The sequence below is a fragment of the Cynocephalus volans genome, chromosome 4 (assembly GCF_027409185.1).
Source record: "Cynocephalus volans isolate mCynVol1 chromosome 4, mCynVol1.pri, whole genome shotgun sequence".
In the NCBI taxonomy this organism is placed as follows: domain Eukaryota; kingdom Metazoa; phylum Chordata; class Mammalia; order Dermoptera; family Cynocephalidae; genus Cynocephalus; species Cynocephalus volans.
The window spans coordinates 120,180,182-120,204,854 of record NC_084463.1 but is presented as its reverse complement, the minus strand read 5'-3'; the positions used below and the strand labels follow the sequence as shown (position 1 = coordinate 120,204,854).

Here is a 24,673-nt window from a genome sequence, read left to right as displayed (position 1 = left end):
TGGCTGGAGATTGAGTTAATCACCAATAGGCAATGATATAATCAATCATGCCAACATAACAGAACCTCCATTAACCTCAAAGAGCTTCCAAGGTTGGTGAGTTGCCATGTGCCAGGTTGGTGGCAAACCCTATCTCTATGAGGACAGAAGCTTCCTTGGTTGGGACACTTCTACATCTCACCCTATATACCTCTTTATCAGGTTGTTCATTTGTATCCTTTATAACAAACCAACAAAAGTAAGTAAAGTGTTTCACTGAGTTCTGTGAACCATTCCAGTGAATTATAATCTGAGGAGACAGCTGTGGGAACCTTGATTTATAGCCAAGTTGGACAGAAGTGTGGGTAACCTGGGGACTCACTACTTGCTGTTGGTGTCCGAAAAGGGAGGCAGTCTTCTGGAACTGAGCCCTTAACCTGTGGAGTCTGCACTAGATTAGGTAGTGTCAGAATTGAATTAAATTCTAGGACACCCAGTTGGTGTCACAAAAAAATTGAAGAAGTGGTTGTTGGTGTGGAAAACCCAAACGTTTGGCATCAGAAGTGCTGTGATAGAGAAATGGTTTTCCTTTAAATACTATTTGGCCTTCAGAATTAATCCTTAGACAAGTATTTATTGATTTAAAAAAATAGTCACAATACACTATCGGGTGAAAAACAACCTGACAAATAGTATGCATGTTATGAGCTCATACTGTATGTTATACAAATGTGAATGTATATGTATACATCTAGAAAGAGATTCACCAAGCTATTGATAGAGGATGATAGATTTGGAGTATTCATATTTTTATGCTTATCTATATTTCCAACAAAAATGAACAGCTTCTGTGAAAATAAGTAATTTTTAGTAATAGGCAAATTTAACTTATATCCATAATATTGCATGAAGCGGCATTGAATTCAACTATAACTTTTGTCTCAATTCCTTTAGTGACTCCCCCTCAAAATCACTCATTTCTGCACACCCAAGGGCTATAGCAGTGTCTAACAGGTCATAGGAAGTAAACAAATTTGAAAAGAAAAAAAGAATAACAAACTTCTCTAAACTAATAATTCTATAAAAGTGACATTTTCCAATGAAGAGATTAGCAAAACAGAACCAAGAGAGAGTATAAAGTAGAGGAGAAAAGATGTAAATGAAATAGTGACAGTAAAAAGAAATTGCAAAACTATATGAAAACATTAAAAAGACTTCTAAAGATTTTAGTAAATGGGTTTCGTGGGAGTGTGTGTTTCACTTCATAATTATTCTTTAAAGTACACGTATGTTTTAAATACTCCCTATATTCTATGCCACTAAAAAAAAGAAAGTGGTAAAAAATTCTAGTAAACTAATAAAATCTGCTGTAAAAATAATAAATTCTGGTTTAAAAGAAGCTCTTATAACATCATCAGAAAATGTGACCTCAGTCTGAAATGTATAAAATACACAGAGAAACATATTTTTAAATCTGGTAAAAAGGAGACTATCTGGTAGAACAAAACTATATGGTAGGACAATTATAGACTTATAATCACAGAATACAGAAAACAGATCTTAATGAAGAGGAGAGGCTGATATATGAGTTTATGACAAAATTTAAAAAAATATATAAAAAGATTTGAGAATAAAAAGATATTTTAGAAGTATCTTCCAATCCCAAATCTAACTATGAGTTTCACTTAAAAATCAAAGAAGAAACTAACCTTCCATACTCCCTAAATAATATAAAAATATTATTTAGTGGAAAAAAATATTGAATAGTTTTGGGTAACCAAAAAATAGTTTATAAACCTCAAGGCAAATAAATAAAATAAGAAAAATAAAAATGAAAGATATAGTTAATTTTGGTTATGAGCATTTGGAAGGGACTATGACAAAGATAAATCTGAAATTGCATCTATTTTATAGTTCCCTTTGAAAAGCACCATAGTATCTTTGACTCCTCAAGCAGATTTACCTTCCTAATGATGTTTGGTTTAGGGTAACACTAAATCAGTTCCATAGCACACATTAAGCAGAAAGCAGAAGCATGAGAAGTTAGGAAGAAATTCATCTGGGATTAAAAATTATGTGCAGAGGGCCAGCCCGTGGCTCATTCGGGAGAGTGTGGTGCTGAGAACACCAAGGCCCCGGGTTCGGATCCTATATAGGGATGCCCGGTTAGCTCACTGGTTGAGCGTGGTGCCTACAACACTAAGTCAAGGGTTAAGATCCCCTTACCGCTCATCTTTAAAAAAAAAAAAAATTATGTGCAGATAATCTACTCATCAGTCAGCATTCATATTAACTGAGAAAGTGGAAGACTCTTGCTCTGAAAAACCATTTAAACTTGAAATGTAGTCATATTAACCAACTGAACTATGATTAGTGTTTTTATTTCTGCAAAGCCATTTGAAAATAAAGAACAATGATATAATCAATCAAATATGTCAGCTGATTTGGGAACAAAGCTATTTATTTTGTCTGGAGAACATAAACATGCCACTATTATTCAATTACAGTTTCACCACCTTGTTACCACCACTTTGACAGGCTTTCTTTAGGTCTTTTAAATGTTAATTTCAATGAACCTACATTCTTTCTGTGGGAGTCATTCAAATATAAGAATAAACAACCACAGGAAGTTGAAAATGATGATCAATAGGCAATGGCAATAAATAACTAAAGCTACAACTTGACATGTGCTTGAAAAAGACCAGATATGTTAGAAGCCTGACTACAGAATAAATTTCTCTTTTGTCTCACCTATACATCTTATAAGGGACAGAGAACTGCTGAGGAAGAAAAAAAGTATTATAAAGTATCTGTAGGAGCTGGATTAATCTGCAAAGGCAAGGTCACAATTAAATAAATAAAATTCCACTGACTTACACCAAAAGCAGAAAAATTATCAAGTCCCTTAAAATGAGACAAGGGGAAATGGGTGGTAATTGACAATAATGAAACAAAAACAATAACAATGATGATAGAAGAAAAGAGAATGAAAGAAAAATACATGCATACAGTAAATTTGAAATTCGGTGAGAATCTTCCACAACCATTTTGAAACACACAGAAAAATAATATAAACATGTAGCTTTATTGTGCATTTTAAATATTTCTAAGCATTAAAAGACAGTTTCAGAATGAGCTGCTTGTCTCCTCTTTGTGGATTTTACAAAAAAGAATATAACTCATATTAGCATTTGTAAAGTGAATCATTTAAAAATCTGTGTTAAGCCTTGTTTTGCTTGTTTATTCCATATGTATAAAGGTAAATGCAGTTCATGTTATATATGCTCATTTGAAGAACAACGATTTGGGATAGAAATGAATCACCTTCTCATGTCTTTTGGTGTGATGAGTATTTCTTTAAAGAGGACACATCATGTGTGTATGTAACAGGATGGCAGCCAATGAAATAAGATCAGACTAGACCTTATGAGGAAAAAGGAAATTAAAAATTATCATTATCACTATCACCTGCAGGGAGTAATTTATCATTTCTGTTCTTCATTGGTATCGTGTTCCAACAGCGTGTGGTTACAGCAGATACAATTAGGCAGCTGGCCACAGAAGGAGGAGGATAATGTGCTTTTGATGGAGTTTATCCAAGCATGGAGACAGAATGCTTGTAATCCATGCAGCAGAATCACTATAACAAAAATACAATTCGTTTTTTGTTGGAGAATTTCTTTAGAAATCTTGACATGGAATTCAAAAGCCAAATGATGATGAGTCTGAAGCAAGCAAAGACTAAGCACATAATGCATAAAAGTGATTATTATAGCTTACATCACTGTATATAAACCAACCAGATGAAAATACAAACTGCTGCATACAGAGCATAAACTCTGCTAGTGATAATTGGTGTTTAAACTAAGACATAATCAACAAATATTAAAATTACATATTATGATTTCCTCCCAATATTAACTTTATCTTAAATTATGGACACTTCCTTCTTCAATTAATTTTCTATTTTTTCCCAAGAGAAAATTTGCATCTTTTCTTTCTTTCATGATTCCTCTAGGGAACAATACACATTAAGTGCTATATACATCTCTAGGGATACTACCAGACTAAATGGTGTTTAGAAATAGACCAAGCAATATGGGAAATAGCAAGACAGACAATAGGTCTAAAAATGTGAAAAAAGACACTTTTACTGAAAAACTCAATGTAATTAATTTTTGATCTACTTAAAGTATCCTCAGCTAATAACTGAAACGCCTTTTAAATTTATTTAGATTGCTCCCTTGTAATTTCAAAACTGCTTATTAAAGTGATATTAGGGGACAAAAGGGATTGACTCTTCAGAGTCTAAAACACAAGTACTTCAATTTTGACATTTCATAAATTGATAACTCACATGCCTTAATTGGTCTAAATTTGTTCCTCGCTATAAACACAAGATATTGTTTTATAAAGTCCACATTCACTGAGATTTCCCAATATTTTCACTTTAAAAAAAGCTTTAGAAGTCTAACGTGCATGTAGAAAAGTGCACATCATGGTGAATTTTCAAACTGAATACAGCTGTGAAACCCACATTCAGATTATGAAACCGAACACCTCAGCACCCTAGTAGTCCCCCTTGTGTATCTAGCCAATGCTAGGCATCTCCACCCCCAAAGTGTAATCACTACCCTAAGATCATAGATTAGTTTTCCCTATTCCTATACTTGAACACAAGTAGAATCATACATCATGTAGTCTTTTGTGTCTGGCTAATTTTCCTTAATATTGTTTGTAAGATTCACCTATATTGTTGCATGTCATTGCAGATCATTCATTTTCATGGCTGTAAGGTTTATGTGACTATACAATTTATCCAGTCTACAGCTGATGACAATTGAATAGTTTTAAGTTCAGACTTTTATAAACAGGGTTGCTATGAACTTCTAGTACATGTCTTTTGGTGAACAAATGTACTCATGGCTATTGGGTATACATCTAGGAATAGAACTACTGGCATGTACATAATTTACCACTGTTGTTAATCTTTATTCCTTCCTGTATCTCTGGCCTTCCATCAGGGATCATTTTCTGTTTACCTGACTACCCTTTAGCACAGGTTTTTTCAGGAAATTTTCACTCCCTCTCTTTCTGTTCATCTGAAAATATCTTTTTTTCATCTTCATTCTTAAAAGGTATTTTAACTGAGTAGCTTCAGGGTTGGCAGTTATTTTCTTTCAGCACAGTGATGATGTCATCACTGAAGTATCTTCCGTCTTTTCAATTTCATTGTTCCTGTTGAGAAGTCATTTACCAGTCACTCACTGCTCCTCTGAAGGTAATTCTACTCCGTAGCTCCACTTTTAGGATTTTCTCCTTGGTTTCTGTACTTTTATAAGGATGTGTTCAGATGTGGATTTCTTCTCTCTTTTTAATTGAGATGTCATTCACATGCCATAAAAATTTATCCACTCAAAGTGTACAATTCAATGTTCTTCAGTATATTCAAATTGTGCAACCACCACTACAATCTATTTTAGAACATTCCTATTTCCCAAAAAGAAATCTAGTATCCACTCACTTCTCATCTAGTCAATGTCTATAAATTTACCTACTCTGGATATTTGATGTAAATGCAATCATTCAATAAGCAGTCTTCTGTGATTGGCTTCTTTCACTTACTATGTTTCCAAGGTTTACTCACGTTGTATCATGTATCAGTACTTCATACTTTTTTTAAGGCTTTACAATATTCCATTGCACAGATATACACATTTTGTTTACCCATTCTTCAAGTGATGGACATATGAACTGCTAAAACTTTTTAGCTATTATGAATAATGCTGCTATAAACATTTGCGTGGACATATGTTTTCATTGCTCTTGGATATGTACCTAGAACTGTATCGAATTTTAAAATTATACTATTTGGGTTATATTATGCTTACTGAATGTTTTGGGAAATTCTTAGTCATTATCTCTTCAAATACTGTGGGTAATATTCTCACCCTCTGTTCTTTAGGGACTTCCATCTAAACACATACTGGACATTTTCTTGCATCCACTGTGTCTCACCCTTCCCTCTGTCTCATCCTTACATTTCTCTGTGCTTCTTTCTGGATTTTTCCTCCTGACCTAAAATACAGTTCACTGATCCGCTCTACACTAATATATGAAGAAGATCTGCTGCTAAATTCACACTTAGTTCAGTTTTATAATGTTGCCATATTGATTTATTTTTTAATGTTCCCAGTTTTTAAAATTTGCAATTTCTTTTCTTCTTGAACGTAGTAAGCATAATTATTTCAAAATCCATATCTGATATGACTGATTCCCGGAGCACCTGGAGCTCTGTTTTTATTGCTTACTGTTTCAACTGGCTCTTGAGTCATACTGTCTTGAGTCCTATGTGACCGATTACCTCTATGTTCTGAATATTATGTTTGAAAAATCGCTTGCAGAAATATTTGAGACCTCTAATAATAATCTTCAAGAAAAACAATTTGTTTCTGCAAGGAACCTGGGGGCATGTGCAAACCAAGACCATCTTAATCCAGTATTGGGGTTTGAGAATTTCCTGGGCCACCCAGAGGACTTGAAACTGAGCTGCAGTCCATACAAGGGCTCACTTATCTCTGTTTTACCACATTCTTGGGTGCAGACTTTCAGAATCCCAATGCAAAGTGCTGGGGAATTATAAGGGCCCCACTTTTGTATTCCTACTCATGTGAGGCTATCAAAAGAGCCACACAAGTCTTTTAGCTGCTTCCTCCGAATTGGCAAATGCCTATAGGGCAAAAGCAGCCCCAAATATCACTCTCATTTCTTTGGATTTCCTTCTTTTCTGACTCTTGACCTGGTAGTGCTTTGCTAATTTACCTCTCTGATACCTTCAACCAGATAATATTTTGTGGTTTTTTTTTCAGCTTTTGGAGTTGCTCTCAGCCAAAGGGTCATTCTCTTTTACGTAGTCCACCATTACAGGTGGCAGATTCTTCACTGCATTGCTTTTTCTTACCTAAGGACCCCTGCCTGTTAATGCTCACCCCTGGTTCTCTTAACTCCGCACTTGTCTCAGTTTCAATGTTACTTACTCTGGGCCGCATCCCCTAGTTCCACAGAATAGATTATGATACATCCATGAAATGTTACTGCACTCTCTTGAATAACACTCCCCACACTCATAATGCTTTTTGTTCGACAGTAGATCCCAGTAGGCCCTTCAGGGCAGTCTAAGCACCTTTGTGTTCACCTCCACATCCTCACTGCCTAAGCCCAATGCCTGGGGTGAAAATAACTAAAAAGTGAAAACATCTAACTGGTAAAAACAACTGTGTAGAGTTGCACAAAGGCATGAAATTGCCTGGAATGTCCAAGGACTGTAGGAAATGAATAAAGATTTGTTAATTGAGTAAATTATTTGTTAAATTATTTGTTAAATGATAAAGTAATGTATATGTTCAACCCATCCCAACCTTTGGGAAAAGGAAACCATGATGCTTTACTTCTCTCATACCTTCCTATTTTTCATTCAAAACTGACATCAGATGTCAACTACTTCAGAGAAATATTTCCTGACATCTGTACCAACAATTAATCACTCCCCACTAAAAAGGAAATATGGTGTTAGAAAGGCTTTCTAGAAGAAGCCGTGCCTAAGGTAAAAACCTTAAAGATGAGCAGATTATCAAGAAAAAGTAAGAGTGCTCCTCTATTATTAAACACCGCATTACAATGATCTGTTTATGTGTTGTTTTCTCCTCAACGAATATCTTTCAGGCTAGAGACTATATTTTGGTTCTTTTTTATATTCAAAGTGCCTAGTACATAAGCTAACATATAGTATTAATATTCAATCCATGTTGCTTGAATGACAAGTGATCTTGAAAAGTATTTTTCCTGCCTGTGTTTGCCATTTAAACAGTCTTGCAGCCTGCTGCTTCTCTAGATTTCTATCTCCTCCTGCTCCCTCACACATCATCAGTTTCTCACTGATTGATAAATGATTCCTGTTTCCTTACATTCCATTTTTCATGCTGATTTCCAATGTTCCCTAAAAACTATCCATGCAAGGATTCTACATTCCATTCCTAGTTTCTCAAATGGCAGAGAATACTATCAGTGGCAAGTAAACACTGTATTTTTAATTTTAAGAATATATACATTCACCTGAACAAAACAGCAGATATACAGATTTATTTAAACATAAAGGAGCAAAGAAGGAAGGAATGAAGGAAAGAAAGAAAGAAAAGACCACAACAATACGTTGAACTTTCAGAAGAAGAGAACAAATCTAAGGATACTAGAGATGGTGGGAAGGGTGAGAGGGGGTTTAGGAAGTGATAGGTCAGGCAAAGGGCATAAAGAAATACCATGATTTGTAAGAATGAATATGCTAATAAAAAAAAAAAAAACCAAGGCAGAACAGGGACTGGCCAGTTAGCTCAGCTAACTGGTTATAACCAGTTACAGCATAGTGTTATAACACCAAGTCAAGATTCAGATCTCCATACAGGCCAGCCGCTTAAAAAAAAAAAAAATCCAGGCAGGACAAAAAAAAATTAGTTTTGTGACTGTGGACAAGGTTTAAAATTGAAAACTACTAAAACTCATTTTCGTGGCTAGGTGATTAAGTTCTATACCAAATGCTACTGTCTTTATAAGCCTTTAAAATGAAATTAAGAAATGAAAAATTGAAAGAAACTATTTAACAGACAGGAAAAAGGGGGCAGGTAGAAGATGTAATATACCTTACTTTCCAGAAATGAATAGTTTTTTTCCTCTTTTGAAACATGAGGTAAAGAGATGGCTACCACCTCCCCATTTAAGCCCTTTTCTATAATGCATCATGTATCTGGGGTGGGAACTAAATAAATCTGGCAATATTCATTTATGTTTTTCATTTAGAAGGTGCCATGTTCCAAAGAAGGTAATTATACTAGTTATCTTAAGTTTTGGCTTTATACTTGTAATTTCAAGTGTTTTTCTGGTTGCAATCCCTGGACGCTGCTGGCTGAGACAATGACTAAATTTCTGGGGACCCAGAATTCAATCCAGCTCATCCCATATCCATGGAGTTGAATGCTGGATGAAAGGAAGAAAAGGAAAAAGAAATCAGATTGAATACTATGACACAGCCTTTGAGGACAGCCAGGAATATATCCCTTGTTAAACGAAAGGTCATTCTGTAATAGTTATATCACTGTTTTAGTGATCTAAAAACATGACCCTTTGCAAAACAGTAGGCAGAAGGGGTGCAGTTTTGCTTTGAGAAGCAGCTGATCTGCATAAATGCATTTTGAAAGAAGGCCTAATTTCTTTATTAGATATTAAGGTGTACAAATAGGTCTAAAGGTTTTCACTGCATACCTCTGTCTTTGAGATCTTTGAAGCGGTACTTAAAATCAAATCAGTTAGGCTTATTCAGTCTTGATGGACTAAGTAAATCCCATCTATGAATTCCCATTAGCAAATGGATAAGTTAAAATAAACAAAACAAATAAAAACCAACAACCCTGTCCTTAAGAATGCAGCAAGATAGGAAAGTGAATGGAAATATTAATCAAATCATTTATCAAGCATTTTCTATGTGCCAGGCACAGTGGTAAATGATTGCATGAATTATCTCATTCAGCACTAAAAATAATACCTAAAAGGTAGGTATTGGTGTTATCTCTACTTCTGAGATGAAAAAACTGAAGTTCAGAGAAGTTAAATACCTTGTGTAAAGTCACATTGGTAAACTCAGGTCCACTGGGTCTAAAGCTAAAGCTTTTAACCAGTGCTATATTATTACTGTTTAAACTTTTCCTCTTTGATTTTATTTTCTTTTTTTAAAGAGAACTGATTTTTAGAAAACTCTCTTCCATTTCAAGATTGTTCCTTTTCTCATTTTAGAAAGGAAAGAGAAAGATAATCTGATTTTGGCAAATATTATAAAGTATATTCTGAGCCATCTGTGTGTGTGTGTGTGTGTGTGCGTACACACACACTGAAAACAAAAAATTTATTTTTCCAATTCCTGACTCAGGAGGACTGAACCATCCTACTAATACATACATACACATTAGATGTCCAGAAACATTAAGCTTTTTAGAAGATGTGAATTCCAATATTCATGATGGTTTCTACGAGGGCATAAGTTTAAAAAATCTGAACTGGGAAGATTAATTCCTTACAGGTCATTACTCTAGGGATTATTGCCTGAATCAAAGAGGAAAATAACTGGTCACACTCATTTATTATCACAATCTAATAATGCTAATTGGCAGCCTCTGTGATAAGTCTAGGGAGAACTCCCCTGACATCTCTAATCAAGAGTCCACTATTATTGATTATTTGATAAATAAACCATTTTTGTGCTTATTGCTGTGCTTGAGATAGATATTTTAGTCCTGCTTGAGTGTGATTATTACTCTCGTAACTTATTCTGACCCTCAACAATGCTGATTTCAAGCATGACCCTATACCTATCAATAATTAAATGATTATAATGTACCTTAAGAATTTGAAGATTCCACTCAAATTGTATTTTAGAACAATTTGATGCCCAAATCCTTTTATTATATAACTCAACTGGAGGCTTTAGAATCAGTCAAGTTTTTTTTAAAAATGCAGATTCAGAGGCATTATTTATTGCATGACTTTCAAGAGAGAATCAGGCACATGAATCTCTATCAACTCCCTGAACATGTTATTTTACTCAACTTCAGTGTTCCTCATTTTGTGGCCTTTGCCATTTTGACTAGGTTTAAATCATGATTTCAGTATTACAGGTGATGCCTTCCACTATTCTACCCAATGAATGTATACCTCAAAGTTAATACGAGGTATGAAACATCTAGTCTTTTCAAAAATTAAGTTTTTCTTACTAGTAATGTTTCCAAGGAGAGAGTATAAAAGTATACAGGAAAGCAACTAAATACAAAGAATGGGTTAAAGAAATACAGATCTTAAAAAGGCTAAAAGCCTCTGGGGTCCAGTTTAGAAGGCTCTAGACTCTGTGAGGCTGGAAAAATGAAAGCTAAAAGGGGATAGAGTGGAAGTAAATTTTGTAAGCAATGTATAGATGCACCTGGACTTTCAATCAAATATAAAAAATATCAGAATTAGACAGAATCCCTTTGAAAGATAAAAATCCTTTTACAGTACTCATTCTGCAAAGGATAAGTCACATATGGGCAAAGTCTCAGACAATCAAAATTACTCTGGGAAATCTCTTAATAAGGTGTCATATTAGAGACTAACATATAAACCATTTCTCAGTAAATTCAAGACAACCAGTTCTTCAAGCAATGGCACAAGTCACCATTTCTTTGGTTGGGCTCCAGACAAAGTAGATGCCTTATACTAGAACACCATGTTGTATTAAAAATGCATACTTTTAAAATCAAGAATCACATGCAGTCTAGCAAGATGCTCATACTAGAGAAGTACTTGGAAGCTGATAACAACTGAAGAAATGGCAGATGTGTTTCCCACCTCATGCTAATTTGGGGGTACATGTTCACTGAATAAAACAGAGGGCAGAATCATCTGCACTATTTAGACCATTATTTCTCTCACAGACTGTTTTTTTACCTGAATGTTTACAGTTAATTGCATAAGTTATATTTGCACATGATGCTATGCCACTGGATTTGCTTTAAAAAATGAGCTTCTAGAACCCAATAGCCTCAAGAATAAGTGTAGGTTAAACAATACATCCTAGTTCAAGAATGATTTAATAATTTCAAGATTGCCTAAAACGCTTTGTCAAACAGTATCAGCATATTTTGGGGAATATTTTCAAAATATCCTTCCACAAACTGTTCTTTGGGTCTACTACTCTCATGTATCTGGACCAAATGTCATAAATCTGACTTGACAAGACAGGCCACAGAACAATACTACAATTCCCTAGTGGATATTACTATTTGCATATCTCAAAGCCATTTCAAATTCAACATACGAATAATTGAGCTTTGGATCCTCACCGCTAAATATGCTCTTCTTCCAGTTTCCTTTGTCTTAAAAGATAATACCATAATTCGTTGAATTGTACAAGAAACCTTGGAGTCAGCACTGATATTTCTTTCCCTCTTCCCCCATTAACTAATCCATCCTTAAGTCCTATCAAGTTTACCTCTAACTCTTGAATATGTCTACTTTTCTCCATCTCCACTAAAACTACCTTTGTGTAAGACACTGCCAATTCTTGACTGAGCTACAATAATGGACTACCCTTTGGCTTCCCATATTCACTCTGGTCTCCTATTTATTTTCCATATTCCATGATCCATCCAAAGTACCCTTCTGATCACATCACTCTCTGCTTAAAAAATATCATAATTATTTCCAACTGTTCTAAGAAAAAGACCCAGACAGCATGAGGTTCTAAATGATCTGTTCGGCTCTCCAACTCTTTAATCACTATGGTCTACATGTTCCAGAAAGCTAAGCTTCTTACAGCTCTTTGTACCTATCAAGCTACTGACCTCTAGACAGACGTTTTTTGTTTGTTTTTGGTGAACATTTAAACTGAAGTATTACATACATGCAAAAAATAAGAGATATTTCTTTTAGCCAATGTGAGAATGAATGTCTTTTTTCTTTTAAAAAATTGCTTTATTGAAGTGTATAAGTATAAAACACACACACACACACACACACACACACACACAAGTGAGCATGAGCAATTCACTGCGATACAGCTCAGTGAACTGTTTCAACATGAACACACTTGTATAACCACTGCCCAGATCAAGATTTGGGCCACTCCAATACCCGAGAAACCTCTATCATGCTCCCTTCCGATGGTAACCATTATTCTGATGTCCACGACTATATATTAGTTTAGCCTGTTTTTGAAATTTAAATATTCAAGCTTTTCTGTGTCTGGCTTTTTTTGCCCTTTTCTCATGAATTTTTTGTTCATGAAATTCATCCATGCTGTAGTGTATACTCAAGCTCATCTTTTTTCATTGCTGTATTCTCCTCCATAAATATACCACATTTATTCATTCTACTGTTGATGAATGTTTGGGTTGTTTCCAGTTTGGGGCTATTGCGAATAAAGTGCAATGGACATTCTTATACGTGTCTTTTTGGTGAACATATGAACACATTTCGGTTGTGTAATACCTAGGATTGAAATGGTTAAGACACGGGATAAGCATGTACTCAGCTTTGGTAAGTACCTACAGCAGGTAGCTGGACTGTACAGAAATGGTTTTACCTCAATGCAGTACGTTGCCCTCATCACTCAGGCATTTCTTAGAACACTGCTGTTAGTGAGATTCTATTATAAAACACCCTACTGTGAAAAAATTTAAACATATACACAATTATAGAATATCTGAATACCTATCTCCTATATTCAATGGTTACCAATATTTGACACACTGACTTCATCTATTCTCTCTTCCCTCCCCTTTTTCTGCTAAACTATTTCGAAGCAAATGCATCGCGCATCATGTCATTTCGTCCCTACATACTTCAATTTGCACCTCTAAGAAATATGGACATTTCCTTAGGTAACTACAATGCTCGTATACAAATTCTCAATAATTCTTTGGTATTATTATCTAATATCCACATAGTGAATTTTATTATCTATCTCCCCCACTAATGCCTTGTGAATAGAGAAACTATCTGTTTTGGCTTGTTACTATAATCCCAATGCCTCTCAGCTCTTAGTACATACTACCACTCAAAGGACCTTTCCTGAGAATAAACGAAGGGATTTAAGTGTTCTCACCAGTCTCTAAGCCCAACTAAAAAGGTTCAAGTTTCAGAGAAGAGTAAAAAGTTCAAGACCATGCTCCAGATCATATGGTCATTCACACAAGGAGAAACCTAAAACTGACTGTAGAGGTGAAATCACATAATTAGAAATTCTTTCCTCCAAGACATAAAATTTACTTAATGAAGCCTATTAAAATATATACCAGATGTCCCACTAAAATCTATGATGCAAGTTCAAGACAAATCTTACTATTTCCAAGCAGCACAGATGTGTTTTAATAATTAGTTTCTTTTGCTGATTAGTTTTGCAAGGTCAAAATTAGGTCAATTTACATCAAAAAGTACTAAGAGCTGACTAAATACCCAGGAATGAGTTTGGAATTAGTAGGTTTCTACTGTCAGAGATTTTTCAAAACAACACAATTGCAAAGAAATGGGTTCATCTTGAAGATTTTTTCTTAAGCCATCAAAAAATTTAAAGCTTAATTAAAAAGTAAAATGAAACAGAGTACTATGACTAAAGGATTGAACTGAATTGTAAACATTTTAAAGTTTCTTTTAGTAGCAATTGCATTACTCTTAAAAAACTGAGTAACTCAAAGACTTGTTTTGACTCCATCCAAAACTAATTATCAATGCCTCTTAAATATCTTTCTACCACTTATCAAGAATATTTTTAAAAAAAGAAAGAACAGAATTAAGAGGTAATATACAATTTATTTTTAGTTCACTAACTTTTGTTGACTTTCATTTACTTCTCCTAACTTTTAAAAATTCTAAATACATAGGCCCAGATTTATTTACCAGATTGGGCTTTTTTATTTTTATTTTTTTTGGCAGCTGGCTGGTATGGAGATCCGAACCCTTAACCTTGGTGTTGTAACACTGTGCTCCAACCAACTGAGCTAACCAGCCAACCCCCGAGACTGGGCTTTAAAAAACAATTTATTCAGGGACTTCTGCTTCTAGTTGGGATATAGAGGTTACAAAAGACTCCTGCTTTGATGTAACAAAATGAAACACTAGAAAACCTAAACAATAATATTTTTCATTAAAACCATCAAGGGGACCTGGATGCAAAGAAGTTTAAATAAACTATTTCCAGAGAGGGATGAATCCTTCCTAGATGAGCAGAAACCAATAGTGGCTTTCGTACCTGAGGACATTTGCCCAACGCTGGGGCCATGCGGTGGACAAAGTAGCAAAAATGCCACAGGCACAGGAACTTTGCAGGGACAAGGAGAAACCAGCCAACTTTTAATAACCAGGCCTGGACTAGTACAGTGCACTGGAATTTGAAGAAGTCCAAAAGGCAGAGATGGTCCTTTCTGCAAACCAATTCTCATGCTACTTATCAAGAAGGTGGATGAAGCTGGTGGTTGTGTTGCAAAACAGGAAGAACATTAAGTTCTCTCGCAGTGCTTAGGTACTAAGCCAAAACCATCTGTAACCACACAGTTCACTGTTACCATTAATACTTTACTGTTCATTTCTGCTATTCCAGAAACACTTGCCCAGAAAGATGAGGTTCTTTCAGATGTCTCAAGAAAACCTATTTATCTGAACAAACTTATCAACTAACCTTCGGAGAATAAATACCCTCTTCTCAAAAACAGATTGCTCAAGAACACTAGATCTAACTATAATTTTGTATTTTAACCAACCTCTCACTATCTTTCCACCCCGCTATCTTTACCATCCTCTGGTAACAACTATTCTACTCTCTACTTCTATGTGATCAACTTTCTTAGCTTCCACATATGAGAACATGTGGTATTTCTCTTTTTGTTCCTGGATTATTTCACTTAACAAAATGTCCTCCAAGCTCATCCATGTTGTCTCAAGTGATAGGATTTCATTCTTTTTTATAGATGAATAGTATTCCATTGTATATATGAGGGAACGTCAAAAACTTCATGGAAAGATTCATATTATCTTTTAATTCTACTTTTCCATGAGCTTTCTCGTATATGCCACATTTTCTTTATCTGTTCATCTGTTGATGATCAATTAGGTTGATTCCATGTCTTGGCTATCTTGAATAGAACTGCAATAAACATGGGATTTTTGTTTTTCAAAATATCTCGACATACTCATTTCCTTTCCTTTGGATATATAAACAGTAGTGGGATTGCTGTATCATATGGTAGTTCTGTTTTTAGTTTTTTGAGGAAACTCCATCCGTACTGTTTTCCATAATGACTGCATTAATTTACACTTCCACCAACAATGCATAAGAGTTCCCCCTTCTCTGCATCCTCACCAGCAGTTTTTATTTTATGCCTTATTAATAATAGCCATTCTAACTGAGGTAAGATGTATCTCATTGTGGTTTTGATCTGTATTTCCCTGACGATTAGTGATTTTGTGCATTTTTTCATATACCTCTTGGCCATTTGTGTCTTCTTTGAGAAATGTCTATTCAGCTCTTTTGCCCATTTTTTAATAGAATTGCTTGTTTTTGTTGTTTGAGTTCCATGTATATTCTGGATGTTAACCACTTGTTGAATTATACATAGTTTGCACATATTTTCTCCCATTCTACAGGTTGTCTCTTCACTTTGTTGACTGCTTGCTTTTCTGCACAGAAGCTTTTTAGTTTGATATAATCCCATTTGTCTATTTTTGCTTCTTTTAACTGTGCTTTTGAGGTCTTCTCTATAAAGTCTCTGCCCAGACCAATGTCCTGAGCGTTTCTTCTGTGTTTTCTTCAGTAGTTTCATAGTTTTGGGTCTTATATTTAAGTCTTCAGTCCATTTTGAGTTGATTTTTGCATATTTTTAGAGATAGGGATCAGTTTTATTCTACTGCATATGGTTATCCAGCACCATGTATTGAAGAGACTGTCCTTTCCCCAGTGAATATTCTTTGAACCTTTGTCAAAAATCAGTTGGCTGTAGATGTGTGGCTTTACTTCTGGGTTCTCTGTTCTATTTACAGCTAGATAAAAGAAATAAGATCTAGTGTTCTAGGGCACTGTAGGGTGAGTATAATTAACAACAGTTTACTGTATATTTTCAATTAGCCAGAAGAGAAGATTTTGGATGTTCCCAACACAAAGAAATGATAAATGTTTGAGCTGACAGATATGTCAACTGACTTGATTTGATCAATACACATTGTATACATGTATTGAAATATCAGAGTACCCGATAAATATGTACAATAAAAAATTTTAAAAAGAGAATAGATTGCTCGACTAGACTGATTACTCTTCAAGACTCACTTTGAAACTCACCCGTCAATGTGTCTACCAATTCTCAACTGAAACCATGCCAAGTTATTCATGTCATGAATCCATGCCTAATCCCAATCAGGACCTTTCCCCTCCCCTCCAACCCTACTCCACATTGAAAGACACACTGAAAACTGGATCCTCCAAATGCATAAATATTGACACTGTCTTCTTTCCTCTGAGATGCTAATTAGACTGTCAAACTAGTAGCTTTCCTTGCCATAGTAAACTATAATTTCAGCTTTATTTTGACTATCTTCCCAAAATATTGGCAAGAGTAAAGGGCCTGATCCTGTGTTCACAGCATTGAAAATGAACTGAAATGACACCCAGCCCTGACTCAGCTTAACTCCAGGTTAGATCAAAGGAATCAGCCCAAAGGAATCAGCCCAAAGGAAAGGAAATCAGTATACTAAAAAGATACCTGTACAACTATGTTTACTGCAGCACTATTTACAATAGCCAAGATATGAAACCAACCTAAGTGCCTATCAACAGACGAATGGTGTAGTGGACTGAATGTCCCTCCCAAACCTACTGAAGATTGAATTGTGTCACCCAAGTTTTATGTATTAGAAACTTGGCCCCCACTGTGACTATTAAGAAGGTGGGAAATCCTATTTTGGTAATTGAAAGCAAGGGGTGGGGGAGGCTTGAAGAGGAGATTACATTGCAGGACCATGACATAATGAAAGGATTAAAAATGGCGGTCACGGGAGTGGTTCTCACGGCTTTAAAAGGAGAAAGAATGAGGACGTTAGTCTCTTCTGCTTTTTCTGCTCCTCCATTTTGACAATGTGATACCCTGTTGTCACTGAAGTCACCATCAAAGAAATCCTTCACCAGATGTATTCCCTGGATTTTGGATTTCCAGCCTCTCAAACTGTAAGCAATAAATTTCATTTCCTTATAAATCACCCAGTTCTGTGTATTTTGTTATAAGCAACAAAAATGGACTAATACAAATGGATAAAGAAAAATGTGGTATATATACACAATGAAATTCTACTCAGCCATAAAAACGAATAAAATCATGTCATTCATGGAAGAAAGGATAAGCCTGGAAGACATTTTAAGTGAAATAAGTCAGGAACAGAAAGATAAATACCACCATTTCTCACTCATATGTGGGAGCTAAAAACAGTGAGCTCATAGAAGAAGACTGTAGACTTGAGGTTAGCAGAGGCTGGGAAGGGTAGTGGGGAGAAGGTTAGGGAGAGGTTGGTAAACAGATACAGAATTAACAACTACACAGAAGAATAAGTTCTTGTATTCTATAGTACTGGTAGGTTGTCTATAATTAACAATAATTTATTGTGTATTTTCAAATATTGTCATCACAAGGAAATGACAAATGTTTGCAGTGACAGATATGCTAATTAGCCTGATTTTATCATCACACAGTGTATATACATGTACCAAAATATTATTTTGTACCACATAAATATGTACAATTATTATGTGTCAATTAAAAATAAATAAAATATCAATATATTAAAAAAAAAGGGATCAGCCCCTCATCCTGGCTAACTAGGGGATGCCCTTTTCGGAGAAAATATTACCTATTTTAGTCTGTACTATTCTTTTATACAATGATTAGCATAAAGTATAAAATTATGAAATATGAGAGGAAACTGAAAAATGTGACCCATAATAAAAAAAGCAACAGAAGCAGAATCGCAGATAGCTTGGGGAATTAGCAAATAAATCTTAAAAGAATGATTATAAATATGTTAAGGAATTTAGATAAAAAGAATGACAGATAAAAATGATAGCTCTAAAAATGAAAATAGAAATTCTAGAACTAAAAAATGTATCTGAAATGAAAATACTTATTGGCTGTTAATAAACAGCAGAATACAGAAAAGAAATAACCAATAAATTAAAACACGCAATTTGATATTATCCAAAAGTGAACTTATTAAATGTCTACCATATTTGAGTCTTTTCCTTCAATCTTTTTATCCTTGGAAATAAAACAGGATTCCTCGTTTAAAATAAATTTTTTTTTTTCCTTTCTTTCTGGAGAGAGGCAGCCTTTTTTCTTCCTCATGAAACCTTGGCTACAAATTTTAATTACTAATTATAATTTTTCCTTCAGAAAATAACTCTCTTCTGTGCTCCCGGTCCCACCTCACTCTGTGTATATCTCTTATTTTTAAATTTTTATATTCACATTGAAATGTTCTCAGTACTTGCCTGCTCTCATTTAAATGCCTTTTTAGGTTTTATTTGTTTCTGTTTTTGTTTTTGTTTTTTTTTGTGCCCATATCATAGACAAGTATGTAGTCAGTATTTAATATTTGCTTAATAAACTGAAATATCTGTTAATGTATATTTTTATTAAAATAAAGATTTTAAAAGTTATGATTAAAAAGACATTAAATACCTTTCATATGTCACTGCTCAAATTTATGTAGTTTGATAAAATCCAAAATAAAGGACTTTAAGATGTTCTTAAATGAAAATATTTAAATGATGTATAAAAATATATTAATAGTTTATATAAACTGAAAATTGCTGTACCAGTTACTATTCTGATACATGCTAATAGAAAGGTAGAATGAAGAGAAAATATTGTGCTGTAATTAAGAAATAAAAATAATTAAGAGATGACATGTCAAAAAGCTTTACATGTCAAAGGTATTATTTATGTGTGTGAGCATGTAATCTGAAAAAAACATCTTAAATATTTTCATTTGAAGGTAAACAGTTCATTTGTTATATAAAAAGCCATTTAATGTATACCTAGGATTATGAAAGAGTCGCTTTTCTATACCTGTAAGGTAGCTTATAGACAGATGCCAATATAAATGCTGCTGGCATATTGAGTAAAAGAACATTATTAAACAAATGACGTTAAAAATAAACTAGAACTCACAAGATAAAACATATTAGTTCTAAATTTTATAGCCTTAAACCTTTTGCTTTTGAACACTTACAAACTTTCCATAAAAATAATGCATTTTATTGTTCATTTACTGCAAAGTTAAGCAGGCTGATATGAAAGATAGAATGTTAGCTGCTAACTAAACCTTCAAACTCCATCATAAAGGCAAAACAAAATTTTACCTAAACTGTCAATAACACCATATGATAAAGTTAAAAATGCTCAGGAAATTGTTATGTATGTGTCACCAGTATTCATTGGAAAATTATCCTTCAACCATTACAGGCAACCAAGACTGAAGATATTTACATATAAATATCACACCATATTAAATTCCTAAAACATAAAGTTTGTTAACGTAAAACATCAAATTATAAACGTTACCAAATTTCTTCTGTGGTATATGTATGTGTGTGTGAATGTGTGTGTGGTGATTGGGGAGAATGCAAAGAAAAGATTTTTTCTGTGAAAAGTTCTAACAACCCAGGGAAAGCTAACTACAAGCACTATCAGTCTATAGCACACATTCTACTGAAATTAAATGCAAAGAGGGTGCTCTTAGCATCTCGCTCCTTTGAAAAATCCAATTTCTTCTAATTTTTTAATTAGGCCGCAAATTTAGAATCTCATTAAGAAATAAATGGTTATGCATGTATTTAAAATGGGTTTACTATTCACAGAAATTGTCCATCTTAATTTGCAGCTATGCATTTGAGTTTCAAGCACAAGAAAAAAAGCATTTGATATATCTGAAGGTCTGTACTTAGCAGTACAAATCCAGATACTTTTTACTTCACTCTATCTAATAAAGCCAAATTTCTTCCTCTTACTCCCCAAAGTTACTTTCTCTATCCCCTTTGCAGGAATTGTTTTTTTATTTTTCAATACCTTTACTATACAAAGGGGAAACAAAGGTATAATTAAGCACTCATCCTTTTTAATACCTTTATAATGGATTATCCCATATAAACAGGGCAACTAATCTATCCATTCAAAAGTAGCCTTAGAGACCATGATTGCACAACAGCTCCAAACAGTTGGTAGGGGAAAGTGTAAGGAGTTGGCATTACTCCAAAGAGCAAAAGAGAACTGGAGTAGATATGGATGGATAGTTGGGACTCATAAATAATGAAAACCTAATAAAAGCATTAGGCTCCCAAATTTTATTCATGCCAGTTTCATGTTAGAGTAAGCATACTGGGAAGAAAAGGAGGTTTCCAAGAAACACACATACTTAACACAACAACTACAAGCTTACTCTGAGAGGGTGAAGAAGAAAAAATTTCGAAGATCTACTTTTTATCTACCACAAAGAAGTTGAGATATGTGACTTATTTCATTGTATAAATCTGTTATTCCTGTCTCAAGAAGAGTGCACTTTGATTATACACATTCTCTTTCCCTCTCCCTCCCAACAACTGCAAGACTATTGGCTGAAGAGAAAAATTTTCAAATCTTTTTCATACGCAACATGTTCCAGATTTGTTTCAAACACAGCATGCGGCCTGTTTTCTTCCATACCTGTAGTGTCTTATTCATAAGTTTTCTCTATGTTCTTTTAATAGTTGGTACAATTCCACTACACTTTTTTGGATCAGGAAAGAGTTAAGGATATTTACTTCACAAGTAAAACATTATAGTGAATTTTTTTCCTTCACCAGTAATATGGGACTCTTATTAGTATCCACTTCAAATAGCTATTATGAGAATGAAAAATAATGCTTTTAATGTGATCAGCACATTACCTGACATTCACGTGTTCAACGAATATTAAATATTACCATCACAGGAAGACAATTTATATCAACTAATTACATGGCAGACTATCACAAGAGTTAACATTCAGTATAACCTGGCATGCATCTAGTGAATATGGTTTGTAACAACACATTCCTCCTGGAGTTATAGAACAGACATTATAAACCTCCTGCCACCTTCCTCCAAACCCTAGCCTGCCTCATTTCTAAAAAAAACTTTTACATAAAAGCCATTCAGGCAAGTTGAGAATAAAATGCAAATCTAAAAGGTACTTTATAAATGTAAGAAAATGTAACAGTTTGTTTCTAATTCATTTTTCTCATGGAACTCTTGGACTGTGCAAGGACAAATGCTGCAAGTACCTGTCTGATACTTACATTATTCTTCAATACCAAAATTTTGATCATAATCTTTGGATTAAGTAAACATACCCGGTTTTTTTCTTGTTTTGCTTCTTTTTATTTTACTCTTTTAAGTATATGAAATTAAACTAAGATCACTGAAGGATACAGTTCTTTTAACACAAAGCTTCTTGCATTCTATCCAAATAATAGGAAATAGAAAATAATTCGATATATGTGATATGAAACTCTTACTATAGCATAAAACTACTGTAGCTAAAACTATTTTCCAAAATTTACTGATAGCTAAAGTTCCACATGACCTACATTCAGCCAAGCAGATGTGCTGAATGATGATTTGGAAGGAGAAACTGGTCAATATGAGTTGAGGAGCAGAGAGCAGGGAACAGGATGGTAGTGAAGGGTTTTATTTATCTGGGGTTGTCAGTGGTGGCTAACACTGAGTGGGCCAGGAGCGTTAGGGTTAACAGAGCCTGCAGTGGTGGAGCCATCTTCCTCCCAACAGAGGCAGCTTTGTAGCAGGCCAATTGTAAGGTGTTCTAGGAGTTGTTTCTAGAAGTTCAAAATACAGTCTGTTCTTTTAGGTCTCCTAATGTGTCTGGAAATTATCTGATTCCCTTTAATAAATCAGCTTCAGTTCAAACAAGGTGATCTAGATTCTGTTGTCTGAAACTAAGAACCCTAACCAATAAATCAGAAAATAAAGAACATTTCAATGCAAATCAATAAGCTCATCTATCTATACATAGCTCAAAAATGTGAACAACCAAAAATGCAGTTTTCGACATCTTCACTAGAGTTTTATATGTGCTCTATTTTGATTTATATAAAAGTCACTGAAAATAAATTTGAAATATTATTTAATAATATTCATATGACTATAATTTCTAAGAATTCCCTTATAAATTGATCAATTTTCATTAATCAATATGGTCTTTTTTCAACCCTCAGGGATTATTAATATAAAAACTAAGAGGAAGTCTAGCAGTAGCCTCTAGCCTGTAATTTCAATTGGCCAAATCATTTCAATTACTAAACAGCAGAACTAGAAAATTTGTGGGAAATGAATGGGAAGAATAAAATTCTGCTTTTTGTTAATTAAGTAAATAAATATAATGGGTGCCTCAAAATCACAAATCTGGAATCTAGATACTTAACTTTTAAAAATTGTAAAGCCAATTTCAACTGAAAGAAGAATCCCTCTAACCATCAAAACACATTGTTAAATTCATTTGGATACAAAATAATTATTGGATCAAAAGGAACTGAAACAGTGTTTTGGTAGCTGGCTGGTATGGGGTACAAATGAATATAAGGCTGCACTCTAACCAACTGAGCTAACTGGCCAGCCCTGAAACAATTTCATATAATTATTTTTAATATAATTATTAAACCATATAATTATTTTCAAAATAATACAAATATTTATGTCAATACCCCTATGTAAATTCATACTTGCTAAAGTAAAGGCCCACATTTCATTAATATTCTGAGTCTCCTGGTAAAGGTAAATATTATCTTAAAATTGACAAAACATTTAGAAATTATTTAAGAGAGGAAAAAATTTATATATTTAAATAAGAAATCTAACATTTCTGGCTACATTGCATGTGCCTTCATATATATTACTTCATTAGTCCATGTAATTAGTCATCAAGATAGAACGAATTATCCCTATTCTTAAAGCAATTGAACAGTCTGAGGTATAGATTACTTAGGTAACTTGAATGAAGAAACAAGTCAGTAGCAGAACCAAATGTGAATCCAGATCTGCCTAACTTTTCTAAAGCTCATACCTTCCTTTTCTATTATACCAGGTTGATTCTTTAAAGAAAGATAACTCAGTGTCGGTTTCTTAATTATTTTTCGTACATGAATATGAAATATTCTGCCAAATAAACATATCTTATTTCCAACTAAATTGAGTGTTAAGAGTTACTGGGAAGAGTAAGATCAGAACTTTTGTCTTTGAAGATAAAATTGAGCACTCTTTATTAATTATGTTAGGTAACAATTAAGAATCTATAAAGAAATATCACTATGTCAGCACAGTTTCCTAACACTTTCTCTACTGTGCTAAACTAACTTTTTTGAAGTTTACTCACCTATTAAACCAGATCTGTTCAATGGCCTACCAAAAGCAAAGTAGTCTGTCAAAGGTAATAGAGCTTTTCATTTATCACAAGCCTGGTAATTAATTCATTAGCCTGCCAATCAACTGCACTGCTAGTGAAATTTGTGAAGTGGAATGAAATAGCTTACCGTGCACATGGATGTCTTTGTGATTTTCAGTGTAAAATCTGAAGAAAACTCCAAATCTGAGATAGATGTTGTATGGCAATCTATATGCTACCCATTAAAAAGAAGCAGAAGGTACAGTTTGGTAAAAAAAAAAGTAAAAAAAAAAACCCAGATTAACATTACTTCTTTTTTTTTTTTATGAAAAAAGAATTATTGTAAACCAATGTTCTGCAAATTTTAATCATTCACACACTGTTTTGGGGATTATTTCCAAATTTAAGGGATACTAGCACTATTAATTTTTCTTTAAATCAAATTAGTATGTTTTACTTAGACTTCTTGTAAGCAACAGTATACATCAAATCATGGCTTTAATGTGCTACAGTTTTTGTAAGACACACTAAAATAAATAACTTTCAAATAAAAATTTTCTGTGTTCCACCTAAAATCATTTTGCATACCATTTTTAGTATACCTGCCACATTTGCTATAAATTATGTTTGATAAGTCAATATTTTAATAGGAAAAGTTTTAAAATTC

General features: G+C 33.9%; 1 protein-coding gene across 4 annotated transcripts in view; it reads right to left on the bottom strand.

Moving 5' to 3' along the window:
• The window catches only part of PRMT3 (protein arginine methyltransferase 3), a 136,801-nt gene that overhangs the window by 22,344 nt on the left and 89,784 nt on the right, over positions 1-24,673 (bottom strand). For 3 of the 4 annotated variants that reach the window (XM_063093687.1, XM_063093689.1, XM_063093690.1), the window contains one exon: positions 24,155-24,241. The exons of the other annotated variant lie outside the window; for it this stretch is intronic. In XM_063093687.1, coding sequence (XP_062949757.1) covers positions 24,155-24,241 — 87 coding nt within the window. The remainder of the gene's footprint in view (positions 1-24,154; positions 24,242-24,673) is intronic. 4 annotated transcript variants of the gene reach the window in all.